Consider the following 18,661-nt stretch of genomic DNA (forward strand, 5'->3'; position numbering starts at 1 on the left):
GCTGCATGAGTGCAGTGCTTGTAGTTTTGGATCAATGTTTCCTGTTTAACTGCTTTTCCCAGCCTGCCTTTCTCTCCTCTCCCACTAGAGTGAATCCCATTGTTGAAGCGAAACCTCCTTTACCAAATACTCCTAATAAACAATAATAATAATAGTAATGTCATTTCCATATTATTATTTTTTATCATCGTTATTACTATTAAATTACAAACCAAGCAAAAAAAAAACATTTAAGTGTATTTAAAATTGAAATATAGCAAAGTATGTTTCAAGTACATTTCTATAACTATGTACTTATTGAAAATAGATTGAAAGTATATTCATTTTAAACATTTAAAAATTAAACCAAAAACAATACCAATTTTTAAAAAAAACTTTTTATTTTAAACACAAACACAAACAAACATACAAACCACAATACAATGATACAATAACGTTACAAGACTGGTCCATAAAAGAGAGAGAAGAATAATAAATACATTTCAAAATAAGTTAAAGCATAAATAAAATTGAGGCACTGCACTTATATAGAAGAAAGTATGATGAAATTAAAATGATGAATGAAGTCAATAATTGTGTGAATACACTTTTAGTAAATATTCTTAAGAATAATATTTTTTCACTTGGGTATTTATTCTAAAATGTATGTAATATCTATGTAGCCTATTGCAAATATGTGTTGCTGTATAGATTTTGAGTTATTCCTGCTGCATGAGTGCAGAGCTGCTTGTAGTTTTTTTGGATCAATATTTCCTGTTGAACTGCTGCATGATAAACAGCGCTCACATGTTAACTTTTAACCCAGCCTGCCTTTCTCTCCTCTCCCACTAGAGTGAATCCTCATATCACATTACAGCGACACAACTTTCTGAGCTGCTCCACTAAATGTCCTCCCAGCAGCAGCCTACTTTACACAAGTCGTCGCCATTTTATTAAGCGACTAAATACTATGAAGCCCTCCTCGATCTGATCGCACTATTATGAACCTACAATGAGATCCTGTGCATGCGTTTTATCTCCTCCTCTGGCCACATGAAAATTGCCACGCAATTGCATTCCCGCACATCCCACCACCACCATCACAACTAGTACCTCCACCAGCAGCCCCTCCACCACCACCAGCACCAGCACCACCAGCCCCTCCACCAGTAGCCCCTTCACCTACAGCACCAGCACCACCAGCCCCTCCACCAGTATCCCCTCCACCTCCACCACCAGCCCCTCCACCACGACCTCCACCAGCACCAGCACCAGCAGCCCCTCCGCCTCCACCAGCAGCCCCTCCACCACCACCTCCACCAGCAGCCCCTCCACCAGCAGCTCCTCCGCGCTGTCACAGCCTGCTGTAACCCCGCACACACACACACTGCTGCAGCCCCGTCATCCTGACACGTTAACAGCTTGTGTGAGCAACAATCTGAGCCATTATTATACAGGCTGGGTGTAGCAACTTTCCCCTCCGAGAGAGAGAGAGAGAGAGAGAGAGAGAGGGAGAGAGAAAGTGGTGGGCAAAAGAAAAAAGAAAAAACAAGCTCTCCAGCAGTGTAACCAGTCCGCCACCTAGCTGCGGAGCCGCGCCGACGGAGACATCTACTGTCGACTAGTATGATTATGAAAACACCCGCGCCAATGTTGTTGCACAGTGTAGGCTCTGCTCTGCGCTCTCGATGAGGCTGAAACTCGGTGTTAGGAGGTGTTTTAACCTCCTGTGGCCTTAGTTATGTAACCAAAACAACATCTAATGCACCAAAACAGCTCCGTTTGGTGCGCAGAGGAGCAGAAGAGCCGGACACCTTTATAACCCTCATGTCTGAACGCAGTTGAGCTCCGGGACGCGCTCTCGGGTGAGTAGCCTACGTAGCCTTATTACAGATTTTCATGGCAGTCCGTATTAATGTGTGCAAGGCCCTGTCATCAGCAGCGGGCTCGCAGCGCTTGTAGGTTACTAGTAGGGGATTTTATGCATCCGTGTTGCGCTAATTTTATCCCTTGTTGTTGCTGAGTGTTTCTCCTCTGCTGTGCATGGTGAGATATATTTCTTATTTCCATGTTGCTGACACCAGCAAGAAGAAGGGCTGGCAGAGGACAGATAGAAAAAGGTGGCTCTGGTGGCCACATCACAAACACATTTTGGACGCTACGTAGCGCACTTCCATGCTGCTATTTATTATATTTTATTATTATGATAGGAGGAGTGACGACAACAACAACACGTGTGTATCATTTGTAAGTGCGACAGCATCAGTGATTTTTTTTTTTTTAGAGGTGCGCAAAGTCATTATGGAGAAGGAAAAGGAAGGAAGCCCCTGTTGACGTCCTCTCAGTAAACCAGTGATAGGTTGCTCCAGTGCGGTAACACCCACCACTGACCATACTGTATCTACAGTAGCAACATCAGTCAACCTACGCAGCTGCGACCTGGGTACACAATGTACGACCAAACACACACTAACTATAGGAGAAAGTGTGTGTAAAGAGGATGGACTCATGTGAGAAACTTCCCCTGTATATGTGTGCGTTCAGTATGATAAGAGATGCCATCACAGCAGGGCTCACTGTGCTTCTGTTGTCAGGCAGAGCATAATGGTGTTGTAGTTATTGATGAGAACACACCGTCATGGGATGGTGATGGTGATGATGGCTGGAAATATGGTGGGGTTTGGCCATTATCATGATTTAATCGTCGCCTCAACTATAGGAGAAAGTGTGTGTAAAGAGGTGTACTCACGTGAGAAACTTCCTTATGTGTGAAGTGAGGGGTTCAGTATGATAAGAGATGCCATCACAGCAGGGCTCACTGTGCTCCTGTGCTGTTGTTGTCAGGCAGAGCATAATGGTGTTGTAGTTATTGATAAGAACACACCGTCATGGGATGGTGATGGTGATGATGGCTGGAAATATGGTGGGGTTTGGCCATTGTCATGATTTAATCGTCGCCTAAACTATAGGAGAAAGTGTGTGTAAAGAGGTGTACTCACGTGAGAAACTTCCTTATGTGTGAAGTGAGGGGTTCAGTATGATAAGAGATGCCATCACAGCAGGGCTCACTGTGATCCTGTGCTTCTGTTGTCAGGCAGAGCATAATGGTGTTGTAGTTATTGATGAGAACACACCGTCATGGGATAGTGATGATGACTGGAAATATGGTGGGGTGGGCCATTATCATGATTTAATCGTCGCCTCAGCGCTGCCGAGGAACCCCACACCGACTGCGGTGTCAAGTCCACCCATCATCCTGTCACTGGAAATAGCTTCTGGTCTAATGTTGGAATAATTTTGAGTTATGTCGGAGAGGTATAGCTCTGGAGAGAGTATAAAAAGCTATTAGTATATGCACTTTGACTGATGTTGAATGGCGCTTTGCCCTTTTAAGTTTGAAAACCTGCCACTCTTCTTCTATAGTCACTTTGCAACAACAAGATTGCAACCCCAGACAAGCGCCTGCATCCTCGTTTTCATGCAGGTCAGCACCTCTGGGAGTAGAGGTCACGATAAAAAAGCACCACTGTCCATCTCTGTGCTCGTTTTTATTTGATTGTAAGGAGGTTCGGCCTCGGAAATGCTTTCCCCCAAACTCTTACATAACAGCAGTTACTGGAACAGATGTTTGATTTGCGCTCTGTATGAAGGGTTTTTGGGTGTGGAGGGACCAAGAGGCAGGAGAGATAGATAGCCCACTGAGCTCTTAAATGAAAACATTATCTGAGATGCTCTTGTAAGTTTAAGGGGGCAGTCCAGTGTGTTGAGAGACAGATGAGCTATTTCGTAAGAGGCTCTCAGGAGGGAGCTGCAAGAATGCTTGGCAGGGTGTGTTTTATTAGAAAATGGATGAGCGTCTCCCTTAATGAGAGAGAGAGTATAATGAAGGCAGCATGACAGAAGATGCTGCTTCCCTTTCCGATATGTTAAAAACTGGGCGGCTGAGCGAGAAGAGAGTGAAAGTTTTTTTCTGGTGAACACGGAGAATGTTATTTTAGGGTGTGTTACTTGCCGTAATGTCACATTAAAAGTCAATTTACAATGGGGTCAATGAAAAGCTTACTTGACTTAGAGGAAGCAATGGGAGGAGGAGGAATTTGCGCTCCTTTCCAAAAATAAGTTTTACCCTTTCCTACGGATTTGTGTTACCACTACTGAAAGGGGAGGAGGGGAAATGGTCGGAGCCGTGAATGGAGGGATTTAGGTTGGAGAGGAGGAAAAGAACGAAGTGGAGGAGGAAATATGGTTCTGATTAACATGGATACAGTGTATGAGTTGACCATTTTACTGTGTGGTCTACACAGAGAGAGAAAGAGAGAGAAAGAGAGAGAGTGAGAGAGAGAGGGAGTGGATGGGACTAATAGAGAATGCATGCAAAAGCTTTCTGCCAAACATGAAAAGGGGAGTTTCGGAGAGAAAAGAAAGTACAGCAGAGGGAAGGGTGGGAGGAGAAGTGCTTGTGGGAGTAGCTGAGAACAGAAGGCGCAAAGACAGTGGGGAAAGGAGGGGAGGAGACTGGATCAAGTGTTTGAATTAGTCAGGAGCTGATTGATTGATATATTGATTAGGGTAGAGTGAGGATTAGAGCTTAAGTAAAAGTGCAGAGGTTTAGGGAGGTCTCTCAGAGCTGCCATTATTTACAGATTGTTAGAGAAAACCAGCTGTTTTTTCTCAAGAACGTGAGTAGGTCTTTCTTCCAGTTAGTGCCGACATTCTGGGAATCGGTGGCGCTGATTGGCCCCCTGGGTGACGAGATTTGTGTGATGAGATCATCTCTGTGGACACAGACTTTAGCACCTCTCTCTCTACAGCTGCCTGCAGGAAGGGGACTTTCCCCCTCAATTCCTGTACTGCTGCTTCTCAGCATCTGAGCTCACTGAAATGACTAATCACCGGTCTCTCTATCTTTCTGTCTGTCTGTTCTTTCCCCCTCTCTCTGCCTCAATCTCCATCTCAGTTCAAGCCTAAAGGACAACAGAGAGACCTTCCTTCGCTGGATGACGGAGGGCAACTGTACTTGGACTATTACAGGATCTTCTTTTTGAAATCTCCTGACCTACACCTACGTTTTGCTCTTGACCCCAACAACCCCACCGGGGTCATTTAAAAGTGTTATACTGGGAACCCCAGAGCATCCTGCTTCTCCCCCCTGACTTCTCTGATGGACCAGAGAGTGAAGGGGGGGACCCCTCCAACCACAAACTCCACCCTGGACCCAACCTCTGCATCTGAAGACTCTGAAGTGGCGGAGAAAAAGAGGAAGGGTGAGGGGGAGAATGGAGATGTGGGGGAAAAGGAGGAGGAGAAAAGAGGAGCAGGGAAAAAGAGAGAAGGAGACAAGGGGGCAGTGCTGGAGTTGCTCATCGAGGGGCGCTGTGGGAGCGCAGGGCAGCAACAGCTTCAGATCTCTGGCAGGGAGACCAGCTGCCCCGAGGGGAATGTACGACTCCGGATTGGACTCCAGGCCAAGCGCACCAAGAAACCGCCGAAGATCTTGGAGAGCTACGTCTGCAAGCCAACCATCAGGACCTATCAGAGGCAAGCCAGGGGGGCACAGCTGAGGGGGGATGGAGACGGAGGACAGCAGAACAAAAACAGCTCTACTCTACCAGGCGAGACAACCAGAGATCAACGCTCAGGCTTGGATGCTGTCCAGACCACATCCAAACAAACTGCATCTGCTGCTTCACCACCACTTGCATCATCGTCGTTATCATCATCATCATCGCAGCCACTGTCGTTATCAGCTTCCACGACAGCCTCAGTCCCTGCCATAACCAGCCAAGGGACCAAGTCTGCCAAACAGGTAAGTTATGGTGCACACACATACAGATAAACATCATGTCAGCTGTCAATATTAAACCTGCTATTATTTTATAGCTTAAAAAAAAAGTGTCACAGTGACTGAAGGTGTGCAAACGTGCTGTAGCTCTGTTTTGTTTTTCTGCAGTTAACCACCAGACATGCCTATAGGGTGCAAAATCGCCCAGCTTTGTGCTCCGTCGAAATAAGGTCAAATGAGCTATTGTCTCAATACAGAAACCTAAGCAGCCCATTTAAATAAACAGACCCTAAAAATAGGACAACAGCACGGCAACCACTTGGAGCTATTACAGACATTGGTCCATCAGTCCCTCTGACAATCACCCAAGGGGAAGCTTATTGCTTTAGCTGCACAAACGCCACTCAAGCTGCAGCATACCAAAATTACAGGACAAGTACGAAATGTCAAGCCTTCTCATCTGTATTAGTGGCAATTTATAGCCACCAATAGCACCGCTTTCTCTCTCTCTTCCTGTCCCTGCTTGGCTCTCTATATCTGTCCCTCTCTTCTATTTTTACATCCCCTCTTTTCTCTACCTGCTCTCATTTATCTTTCACTCCCCCTCTGTCCCTGTCCCACTCCCTTCCTCTCGGTTTCTCTGCCTTTGTATTTCTCCTTTTCTGTGTCAACCCCATTCCTGTTTCCATCACCTCACTCTCTCCTTCTCTTCAGTATGCCCTCTTTTCTCTGCCTGATTGAGTCATTTTGTCCTCACTCCCTCTTTTAATGGGCGGACAAAAACAAAAGCATTTCAGTTGTTGTCTCTTCCCCGTTGTCCTTTGCTGTCATCGACAGCAAACTAGTGGATGTCACAGCTATTGTTGTCTATGACAGAGATTGCGTGTTTGCCCTCCCCAGGTTCCTATCAAACTGGCCGATAAGACAGAGGTGAATTCAAATGGCTCATCTGAGAGAGTGAAGAAAGAGAAGCTTCCTAGTGTGAATGGCCAGCCTGACTCTGCAGGACACAAACCCTGCTCGCCGAAAACAGACCAGACAGCTTCAACTTCTCCCTCTACCGCATGCATCCAAGCCCCATCCGCACCGGAAACCAGGAATGAAGGGAAGACCTCCAAGAAACATAATGGTTTGGTTCAGACAACAAAACAGAAGGGACTATCTAATGGGAAAGGCTCTGCCGACATCCTTGGCACTTCCACCTCGTCGAAAAGCAAAGTTGGAAAACACAGCATTTCTTCCATGGATTCCTCGACAAGACTCCCAGCCTCCACCAGCTCCCATAAAGAACTGTCCAATAAGAGTAGGCCAGCCTCTCCTTCCTCTTCTTCAGTCACCCCTAAACCACAGTCCTCGCCCACTGCGGATCCCTCCTCTGCCCAATCCCAAGATCAGGAGCCCCCACTAGTGAAAAAGAGAGACAAAGAGAGGAAAGCAAAAAAGGAGAAACGGAAAGACAAAAAATCAAAGCGAGATAGATTGGAGGCTGAAAGAGCAAAGAGTGAGGGCAGAAAGGAGGGAGACAAGAAGAAGAAAAAGGTGAAAGTGAAGGGGGGGAAATCAAAGCACGGTAAAGCAAAGGATGAAGGACATAGGACTGATGATACGTGGAGGGATGAGTTAAAGATTGAAAGAGGAAAGGCTGAGAAAAAGAGGGATAAGCTTAGCCCAGACAGACAGAAACCAGAGGATAATAAATTTGGTGAAACAGTTGATAAACTAGATAAAACCTGTAAAGTAGTGAATCCAGGCAGACCAGATATGATAGACAAGACGGATGACAGTTGCAAGCCAGTCAAACAAGCTGAGCTAGCAACAGCAACAGGTGACACCAGTAAATCAAAAGAACAAGATGTCTCAAGACATTCAACTGTGCCTCCAAGCCACCCCTCTTCGTCTGCTCCTCCCTCTCTGCCCACTCCCTCTGCCCGTGCAACTGTTTCTCCCCCTTGTTCCCCCCAAGAGCAGGACAGCCGTCCGCTTAAGAAACGTAAAGCCAGACGGCCCAGCTGGACCAAGCTGGTGCACCGGGCTCAGAGGGCGGAAAATCAGGAAGCCCCGTCAGATTCCCAACATAATCCTTCACTAAGTTTCCCCCAGAACTCCAAGACGTCCCTTCCTGCCAAGGCCACTGTTCAGCAGACTGATGACTCATACCCAGCTCCTTCTACCGCCTTAACCAGCAGCTCCTCCCCTCTCTCTTCTGCAACCAAACCTCCATCCCCAAAGCAGAGTCATCCCACGTCAGACCCTAGCCCCCCTGCTTCCAGATGCCCCACAACTCCTGCCCGAAAAAGGGGCCGCCCTAAGTCCCGCAGCTCTAGCTTAGACGAACCTCCCCCGAGACTTTCCCCAAACACTATCCCAACTGATGTGCCTCTTCTGGGGTGTGAAAGAGTTCAGAAAGCCCCTGTGTTGGAGCCAAGAAGTCCAAAACTGCAATGTTCCACTCAGTCTAAATCCAGCCCCAAGAAGCGTGGCCGTCCTCCCAAGCGACCCTTCCCCGAGGACCAGAGTGGAGATGCACTGAATCGCACTGACAGGAGTAAAGATTTTCATCCTCCTGAAAAGGGGAACAGGCAGCTAAAGATCAGGAGGCTGATTAATGAGATGAAGAAAAGAAAGAAGAGGAGACTTCACAAGGTGATGCTGTCCGGGTATGTGGGCAAGGAGGGAAGGGGAGGCCAGGTGGCAGATGGCGAGACCTCTCCGAGAATGTGTAAATCGATAGAGGCTACAACAGTACACTCGCTCTCAGCCTTGTCCTCCTCCTTTGGGAGTAAGTTGGGCCCTCAGATCAATGTGAGCAAGAGAGGGACCATCTACATGGGCAAGAGGCGAGGACGCAAGCCTAAAGCCCAAACAGCTAGCTCCAACTCCCAGAGCGCCACTCAGTCGTCCCTGTTTACCAATCCCTCTGAAACATCTCTCTTCTCATCCAACCAACCCCAGCCTCCCTCTCACCCGTTTCCCTCCCCATCTCTCACCCACTCCAGCGGGGCCCAGAGCCCTTACAGTGAAGGCAGCCTCACAGAACCATCATCCTCCCTACTTTTTCCTCACACCTTCTCCCTCCCTTCCCCGTCATCCTCCTGCACCTCCCCCCGTCCGCCTTCCTCCTCATCCCTCTCTCCCTTTGTGAAGAAGAGTTGTCCATGTCAGGGAAGGCATCACTTCCCCTTTCACCAGTCATCATGTAAGCTCTCCTGTCCGACCCCTCCGCTGCACCACACGCCCGGCTCTCCTGGCCATCTGAAAGAGGCCACCCCCTCCCCCAGGAGTGAGTCACACAGCGAGGAGACGCTGCCTAGCGATAGCGGGATCGGGACGGATAACAACAGCGTTTCTGAACGAGCGGAGATGAGGGGAGTTCGAGGCATGCTCAGGTTGGGTCAGGGGTCAGGAGCGATTCTGGGGGGTCAAAGACACCCCTCCTCTCTTGTGGACCGTCCCTCTCCTGTCTCTTCACCCCTCTCTCTCATGCCGAGACACACAAACCCCATCACCAACTCAACTACTGCGGAGCGGCACAGAGACAGACACAGGCACAGGCGAAGGGACTATGACTGTCCCTCCTCCTGTACTTGCTTGTGCCCGTGCCCCTGCCCAGGACACAACAAGTGCACTCATTTGGACTATTACCCTTGCCTTGGGCACAATGCACTGAAGAGACAGAAAAATAAACACAAGAAGAAGCACCAGCAGCTGCACATGCAGGATCCAGAGTTTCTGTCTGAGCTGGAAGATCTGATCGGTCAGTTCAGCGAGGTCCACATCGGACGGCGGAGTTGGGCAAGGACAGGAATGGGACAGGGCTTTGATGGGAGTGGGAATGCACCTGGAGGAAGGCGCCATCACTCCTCCCATTCTCTCCGCTCCAACATCTTCAGGATCAATCTGAATGGCTTCTACTCTCCTCACCCTTCATCTTACTCTGCTAATCCCTCCTTTTCCCCCCAGCCTTTCTACCCATGCCAGCCCGTGCATTGCAACAGGAAGCCAGACCGCAGGCAATGTGGTTGCCCGTCAAAGTTCCAGGAGACCATTGAAAACATGGGCTTTTACAGCGGCTACCCCCCAGCCACGACACTTTACCACCACCTTCCCAGCTCCTACCCGCTTCCATCTCCACACCAGTACGCCCCCCATCAGCCCCATCACGCCCACTTCCTCCTCAACCCCGCCAGATTCCACAGGCGGAGGAGCAGGTTGCTAAGGGAGGGAGCTTTAGGAGGAGAGGTTGAGGGAGATAGTGGCGGAGTCCCACACCTCGGCTCAGGGTTCACATCCAGCCTCTCCTGTGGCTGTGGGAGGAGCGAACACAAACACAAACATAAACACCGGCACAGGCACTGCGAGCGAGACATGGATGACGAGGAGGAGTTGCACGAGGACGAGGAGGAAGATGGGATGGAGAGAGAGGGGTTGGCCAGTTCAAAGCCGAGGTCAGGGTTCATTTTGGGGCAAGGAGAAGCAGGAAGGAAAGGGGCAAGAGGAATGGGGTCCGCCGCTGCTGCCACATCATCAACATCATCCTCAGCAGAGCGGTACAAACATACGTCTCTCACCTCGCTGGGGCTGGGTTCCTCTCACCTGTCTTCATTTGGAGGAAGCTGGGGCGGCCTGGGCCAGAGCTGGACAAAATTCGGGGGCCTGGGAGGAACAGGATTTGGAAACTCAACCCCCAGCTGGAGAAGCTTCACTGGGGAGCAACACACAGGCAGACCGGTCGCATCAGACGGAGAGGATGAAGACGGCGAGGACGAGTCACACCTGTACAGGTCGTCCCCATCCCCAACACACACCAACCTGTTCACATCCGCTGCCACGGCAACAGGGGGGAGGGGTCTGAAGAGCGGATTGGCCGGTAGGAATCCAGGAAGTGGGGACAGGTCATGGAGGAAGGATGAGCCAGCATGGACTGAGAGGAGAGAATCAGGTGAGGATGCATGACTGGTTTGATCAATAAATGTGTGACTGAATAGAAACATGACATCATGTGAGGTCATGTTAGCATTAACGCTAAAGTTGGTGCAATTACTGCAATGTTAGTATTTATCTGTCTGTGCTGATAAATGCAAAAGTCTTCATTGTTAACATGCTTCTTGAGTTGTGCGTGTTGTATTCTGTTATCATTTCACTGGCAGAAAACATGCATACCAGAATACTGACGGTAATTTAGATAATGTGGAAAATCTAGCATCAACTGTGCTTATCACTGAAATACACCAACAGCACTCATGGCAGCAAGCTTAGTGAATAGATTTTATGCCAAGAGGCTCTTTTCACTTGCACAGTATGACAGATTCTTATATTTGCACAATGTGGAGATGAGATTGTGGCACCAAATAGTTTTTGCCCAATATAGTGACAGCATTGCTTTTTCTCAGGTGTTGTTGAGCCACACATCAAAGCCTGGAGGGTGTTTGGGGGGAAATCAGACTCCGTTCTTTTTATAGCCAATTTCAGACTCCCTCTGCTGTGCAGGAGACGTGACTAACACACACACACACACATAAACGCAACCACTCAGCAACCACTCTGTTGGAATTTTTAAAAAGTGTTATAGCAGGAGGGCAGCATCTTGGTGGGAATCTTCCAGAAAATCTTTGAAATCTTCCCCGGCCTGCAGCGAACCGCACGCTGTTTCAGCCCGGGGCTACCCAGTGAACACAGTCATTAGTTAACCACCAGATTGTCTATTTAAAGCCTGGCCTACCCCTCACTGCTGGCCAACAGGGCCTATTTGACTTGGAAAAATCCAATAAGGAAAGAGTGGTCAGTCTTGTGAGGGACTGTGGAAAATGGAACAAAAAGATAGATGACCTCAGGAGTGATTGATGAAGGAATAGCACGGAGGTCAGAACGGGGGCAAAGAGAGCGGAAAATGTTGTTTTTGAACGAAGTGGAATACATTTGACATCAGTTCATCATCTAACTAAACACACATGTGTTCTGAGGTGCAGCACGCTACCACGGGCACACTCATACACATTTTTTCTCTCTGTCTTTGTCTGCTCAGCCTTTTGAGATTGTGTTCCACATTAAATTTGCGAAAACAATTTGTGTGGAAGAGTGCATACGTGTGCATGTTCACAGTAGAAAGTATGCATTCTGCACAGTGCTCATTCTTGGGGTTTTCTTTTTTTTTGCTTTGAATGTGCGTACATAAATCACTTCTTAATGCATTTCCCAGAAGTGAACTGGTCAGAGGAAATGTTGTGACTCATAATCTGTGTCCCATCCGCATGACTCAGCCTAGACTGGCCTCACCTCACACCTCCCGCTGGCTCAATCACTGATCCACATCTGTCTCATTTCCTCTCCGCCACTTACACCCCTCCTGCCTCAACCCCTCCCTCCCTTTCTCCATTTCAATGACTGCAGGTTTACAAGGTGATTCAAGAAGCCGGGGGCAGCAGAAAAGCGTGCCAACGCCAGATAGTGTGGCAGGGGAGAAAAAAAGAAGGCCAGGGCGGCCCAGAAAGCACCCGCTGCCCTCCACCGTATACTCCCCCACGCACTCCTCTGCAGCTCCCTCCATGTCATCGCCCGACCTCTTGCCAGGACACAACCGAGATGGGAGAGAAGTGGGAGGGAGGAAAGAAGAAAGAGGGCCAGAGAGAGATAGAGGAGGCGACATGGTGCAGCAGGTGACAGAGTTGGAGCTGCAGGCCAGGAGGAAGAGAGGACGCAAGAGAAAACATGGTGACTCTCCTTGTCATCAGAGGTAAACACTCACCCCTGTACTATAAAGTACCTGAGCTGGTTGACTTGAAAATTCAATACAACCACTCACTACTGCTATATTAACCCACTGTTTTCAGCACTGTGTGCTAAACCAGTGCCTTTTCTCTCTTTCTCTTTTTCCTCTCTATCATTCTATCTCTCTCTTCATGCTTTCCTTTTAGTGTCGCCGAGGATAAACCCGAGTGTGACACCCCCCCTGAATGTTTTAGCCAATCAGACGTCGACCCGGCTCCATCTCAGCCAGTGACCATCCAAAGAGAGGAGAGAGAAGATGTGCCTCCCAGGAAGAAGTTTCTGAGGGCGGGTCTTTACTCGGATGATTACAAAACTACAGAGTGAGTCGACTGAATTCATAAACAAACTATTATAAAAAAAATTTGTTATCAGGTTCTTTGTTTATGTATTTAATGCGTGTCTTTCCCAGCCCGCCCTCCCAAGCCCAGCAGTCGTGCAGAGAGAGTATGGAGTACACACCAGGGGAGAATGAATATAGCCTTCTACCTGCTCCCATACATGTTGGTGAGTAATTAAGAAAATTAACCCATTTGTGTCGCAACTGAAAGACATTTTTGGTTTGGCTGAAAAGTGAGTCTTTCTTATCAGACTATATCTAGTCTTTGGTACTACTGTTTTTGCAATAGACTCCATTATATTTTAGGAAAAAACAGTTGTCCCATGTGCCCAAATACTAGATATAGTATGATAACAAAATGGCTGTATTTCAGAAACTAGAAGGAGCACAATCAAGTATTTGGTATCCATGAACTCATAACAAGTTGAATATCAAGAAATGCACACATATGCAGTGTAAAACAAATATTTCATATGGAAAACATTTAATAAACACAAGGTTAGCATTTTTCCTAATTTTCCAAAAATCCTCACTTATTAATAGTGTGATTTTTTATGTGATCTAAAACTTTCAATCTTTGGGCACAAATTGGTCAAATCTATAGGCAAACATTGCTGTAGTCTGTAGTAGCTATTCATCTAAACTCCCTTTGTGTCCTCCAGGGAAGTACCTGAGGCTGAAGCGGATTCATTTCCAGTTACCTTATGATGTTATGTGGCTGTGGGAGAACAATCAGGTACAGTAGAGCCCCATACAGAACCAGGAAGTTAGACGGTCAACCTGAAGCATCGTTGGAGATAAACGAGTGTTACAAGGAGATTAGTGGAGTGTCATGAATGTGCATGTAATTCTCACGTTGTGTTGTCGCAGCTTGAAAGCCAGCCTGCTGTCCCCCTGAAGAGGAAGCGACGTTACTGTGAGTTGCCAGCATTGGATGTGTTATCTTCAGGTTTAGTTGATGGATCAGACCATTGGGCCTCATGCAAGAACATTTTCGTATTCTTATCTTCACTTTCTCTTACTGTTTTTTCGTACCATGTGCTCCTACGAGTGTGCCACGTCAGATTCAGCAACCGCTCCTAACTTCAGATAACGGTGTAAATGACCTGCGTAAACATGATGAATGCCATCTGTGCGTAAATGAGCGCACATTCATGAGAATTGTAAATTAGCATAATTGTCGCCCCATTGATACCATATAAGGCTATGCATCCTGCCCCATTTATCTGTCTCTGCCAATCAGCACGCTGTCTAAAGACACGCTCTCTTCCAAAAGGGCCTGACGCACTTCCTGTTGACCTTATTATATACAGAGACAAATTAACCTTCAATTAGTGCATAATGTAAGTCGTTTTGCAGTTTGAGATATTCATATTGATATTGCAGAGTTATACAATAGCATCAATGGCCAATTTGAATTAATGATGAGATCGTTAGGCTGTATGAATACATTTAGAATTATATTATAATTCAAATTACAGAGTCAAACAGGATAATGTCAACATCATTATTATAAGTGTAATTTATATAGGATTTTCAAACTCAAAATTGCTTCAAAGTAATGAAATCCATTCATAATCCATTAGTGAAAAACCAAGGAGGGTGAAAAGAGAAGATGTCACACATCATCATCGCGTCATATCATTGGGGGTACAACACATGCAGTGAAATCTGGTCTGCACTTGCCGAGATTGAACCAATACTGTAGCAACCCACAACCACAGTTCCAGTTACACCGCGCATGTGTCATACCTCATAGCTCAAGACCAATAGGACCCCGTGTCCCAGCCTCTTTCAATAAGCCTTGTGAAAACCTTAGGTTTTAACAGCAGACTAATTGCACATGACTCCTACGACAACATCAATTGTATTCGTGCCTCAGAGAAAATTCTAAATACAAGAAAATTGGAGAATGCTACAAGTTCTCCTAAATCGCTCGTAGAAGCCACTTAAGGGTGAATCTGTTCGTGCGAGTGGTTCTTGCATGAGGCCCAAAGCTCTCATGCAGCGTCTTACTCTGTTTCTCTCTCTCTGTTTCACTCAGGCCGGCTGACAGAGAGGCATGTATCCTCTCATCAGACAGCGGTGAGTTTGTGTGGCTTCAGTTTGTTTCATTCTAGTGAAGAACGCAGCTTTAATAAGTGTTAAAACTTACATTTTCTTTTTAATTCACAGGAGGAGAGCTCTAGTGACATCGCCAGCCTGTTTCCTCACCTCGACATGGAGCCTTTGACCAGCATTGAGAGGTATGGAAACGACTCAGCGACTCACATGTGAAATAATAAACAATTACTGAACTAATGTCAGTGAGCTAATGTTTCTCCCTGTGTTGCCGGGCCAGGAGCTTTGTGGTGAAACACCACGTGTTCCTTGTGAGGAACTGGGAGCTGGTGAGAGACAGACAGATCCGACTAAGGATAGAGAGGGAGAGAGACGCAGAGGGGGAGGAGGGGGAGGAGAGAGACTCGCGACGTCCGTCCTGTGATGGAGCCAGTGGGGACGACGACCACATCAAGTCAGGTCCATGAAGCAAGTGTGTGTGTTAGTTTTTGTTTCTGTAGGTGTTTGTGTATGCATACGTGTACGTGGTTGAACTCATTTCAACATCTGTATGGATTTCTTCTTGTGTTGTCTTTTATTTTCTGTGTGCATGTACGTGTGTGTGTGTGTGTGTGTGTGCTCTGCTTTCAGCCCGTCGTCCTCATATTTTGGCTTGTCTCTCCATATCATACTCAGCAGCACAAACTAAGTGGTTTTCCAACCACAGAAAGTCAGCCTGCAGAAATGTTTCCCCGTTTCTGTCATCCACCGCTGGTGTCCAAGAACCCAGCAGACATCAACTTTCCCCCATTAGCAGTGAAACCACACCGTTTTCATCAAAGACTCCCTGACTGATTGCAGATAGGAATCAAGGGGAAATAACGACATGCTCATAATTACAGATATATCTGTAAAATTAATGAGCTGCTGTCATTCCCTCTTTCATCGCCCTCGCTAACATAGAAAATACTGTTTGACCTCTGACCCTCAGATCAGCAAGTGGGGGTGGAGGTGACGGTTATCAGCAGTGACCCCCTCCATGAGAGTCAGGACACCTCCAGCTCGCTCACTGCCAGCCCCTGTGTGAGTGAAGCACTACCCACGTAGACAAAAAAGATCTGTCCTTGTAAGAGTGCAAATTTATCCACAAGGATAAAAATCTGCTTTTGCAATTAGCTGTGCATACTTGTTCACCACAGCCCACCAAAACCCAGAACAGACAAGAGGAGGAGGAGGAAAAACGAGGGGAGGAAGAGGTCTGTAGCAGAGAACAGAGGAGGAAACGGCTGAATGATTTACTTTTGACCCTGCAGCATTCATAAGCTAACAGAGAGAGGTAAGTAGAGCATCACATACAGATACAAGAGGGACTCTGAGAGGTGTATGCATTGTCTTACTGACAGTATCTTGCCTTTACGTAGGTGGGATGAGAAAGGGAGCAGCCCCACCGCCGGACAGATGGACGGGAACTGATGTCACAACACTGCTATTAACAGTAGCAGTGCCGCAGAGGAAAAGGGAGAAGAGAGATGGAAGATTATAGCGGCTGAAAAATGCAAGAAAGACATCTCACACACTGACAGATGAGTGTGGTGAACCTAGCGCTCTGAAGGGCATCACACCAAGGATGAAACCATGGCAACACATCTTTTGTCCAAGTGGCGAGGGATGAGAGAAACTGAGATAGACTGTCCCGGATGAAAGAAAAGACAGAAACAGACCAGCTGAAATGAATTTGCACTAGTGCTGGATGATGAAGCACACTAAAGACTGTATGTATGTATGCAGAGTGGACACACTATAAACACACACATATACATTTTGATTGCTCTTACTTAGGCACCTTAAGCAAACGTTGGTCGGAGACTGAAAGTGGACATATATGGTACTCAGCATTTCAGCTCTGACGTTTCCAAGAGACGAGGAGCTCAGGAGCTGCCCGGGGGAACAAAAATGTAGCCTGGGCCCTAAGTAGGTCAAAATCGAACCCTCATTTTACTCGCTAAGCTTTCAAAGTCACATTGCACCTTTGGGAAACGACACAAGGAGAAGTGAACCAGTTGAAAGCTGTCGAGACAGTGGTAGGGTTTTTCTTCACTTTCACCAAGACAGTGTCTGCTATGTACCAGTGAATAGGCAGGGGAGGGGGTGGGCTTAGTGATAGGAATTTTGGCATCGCTGCAAGAGAATTTCTAATGAGGTTTTAAGAAAGAAGTTATTTTTGGACAAAAAAAGACAGCTTGAGCAGTGAGATGGGCAAAATATATTCACGATAGGAATGTTTATTGTTGACTATTTTCAGTATTGCTTCCTGGGGAAGGGAGAGAGAGAGGTAAAAAAGTGTTTTGTTTACTTCAGACTGCCTTTGAGAATGTTTTTGCTCCAGAGCATTGACAATCAGAATGTCCTAGAAGGGGAGAGAGGAGAGAGAAGTAGAATTGATTTGCCCCAAATGCTCTGTAGAAGTGCCATGTTGTCTTGTGTACGTACCTAAGCGAACTCATGCAGTCTTTAAAAGCAATATCTCCTCTGATAAGGACTATATAAGGACTTCCTTTGTTATGTTTTTGTTTTTTATTTAGTTGTGAATATTTGAGGATTGGAGGTCATTTTTCTGTACAGTTGCATAGTCTCATTTTAGGAGCATTGGGCTAATCCACCTAGTGGAAGTAAGCGTTTAGTTTCATGTGAATGTACATAGAGAGAGAGAGAGAGAGACCTGTTTTCCTTCTATCAGCAGTAGCGTGTAAAATGAGTATTATACATGACAATACTATTGGGATTATACATACAACATAATAATCAATTTCATTTTACTAACATGTTTTTAACAGATTATACCGCTGACCAATATATCAGTCATTTGTCCTTTAAAATTGACTATGATTGTATATGATTTTTTTTGTAGAATTACATGATTTGTCTCGTTTGTTAGCTTTTTTTATTGGTCAGACAATCAGTGACAGTGAATTAGTTTTTCCAGTGTTAAATTTCCGCTCTCTTTCAGTAGTGTGGCTTCTAATAACAAGCCAAGAAAGTGCAATTTCTTTGACTGTTTACATACTGTATGTATATTTTTCCTCTTTCCTCTTTTTTTAACTAAGAGCACTACATTATTGCCAGTGGATGATTAACTTTATAGCAAAGGTACACATAAAGAGTTATTTATCTAGTTTGCATGACATAACCGTAACCTTTGCCTGTCGCCTCTGATAACGTGCATCTGAAAAACAAAACATCAAAAACAGTTATAACTCAATGCCATAGAATGTCAGCTCAGACTTTTTGCCTCTATAACCATAATAATAATAAAAGCATTTTATGTCTACTAGTACTAAACCCTGCAGACTCTTGGTGTATCCGTTATAAGGCCCGTGTGTGTGTGTTTTGGGAGGTTACTGCAGTGATTTTAATCAGCTTGAGCTAACAGTGCTATCTAGTGGTGTTAGATTGTATATCTCGCACTGTGTTGTCCTCCATAATGACCCACAATGGAGGACGCTATCAGAGGAACACGGTTACAAGATGGGGGAGGGCTGCAGCTCACTCAGGAGATTTATTCTCCTCTTTCTGCCCTTCACAACATCCGAGGGCATCCTGCGATCGTTTGATCTCAACAGAAAAGGGATAGAAATCTCCTCCATGAGCTTAAAAGGGACAGAGTGTGTTGTTAGGTATTTAGAGTATTTTACAGTCTTCACTTCCTCTGCAATCTGACACATGCAGGTTGTTTCCTGTCACATTTCAGATAGCAATGA

The 18,661-nt window shown here is 46.4% G+C and overlaps 1 protein-coding gene across 5 annotated transcripts; it reads left to right on the forward strand.

The window, feature by feature from the left end:
• Window positions 1-1,344: 1,344 nt before the first annotated feature.
• Window positions 1,345-18,242, forward strand: LOC141778977 (uncharacterized). Of its 5 annotated transcripts, none has more exons than XR_012596163.1 (14): window positions 1,345-1,844; window positions 4,937-5,785; window positions 6,662-10,700; window positions 12,149-12,491; window positions 12,673-12,846; window positions 12,936-13,030; window positions 13,526-13,599; window positions 13,734-13,779; window positions 14,908-14,948; window positions 15,039-15,109; window positions 15,205-15,396; window positions 15,895-15,986; window positions 16,103-16,239; window positions 16,325-18,242. XR_012596163.1 is itself a non-coding variant. In XM_074653567.1 (14 exons), exons 2-13 carry the CDS (start codon window positions 5,141-5,143, stop codon window positions 16,223-16,225), a joined length of 5,922 nt encoding a protein of 1,973 aa, XP_074509668.1. In that variant the 5' UTR covers window positions 1,345-1,844; window positions 4,937-5,140; the 3' UTR covers window positions 16,226-16,239; window positions 16,325-18,242. The 5 variants fall into 5 exon arrangements, 1 of the variants encoding a protein (XP_074509668.1); XM_074653567.1 differs by having other exon boundaries at window positions 15,205-15,383; XR_012596164.1 differs by lacking the exon at window positions 16,325-18,242 and having other exon boundaries at window positions 15,205-15,398; window positions 16,103-16,152.
• Window positions 18,243-18,661: the final 419 nt, after the last annotated feature.

The sequence above is a fragment of the Sebastes fasciatus genome, chromosome 12 (genome assembly GCF_043250625.1).
Source record: "Sebastes fasciatus isolate fSebFas1 chromosome 12, fSebFas1.pri, whole genome shotgun sequence".
In the NCBI taxonomy this organism is placed as follows: Eukaryota; Metazoa; Chordata; class Actinopteri; order Perciformes; family Sebastidae; genus Sebastes; species Sebastes fasciatus.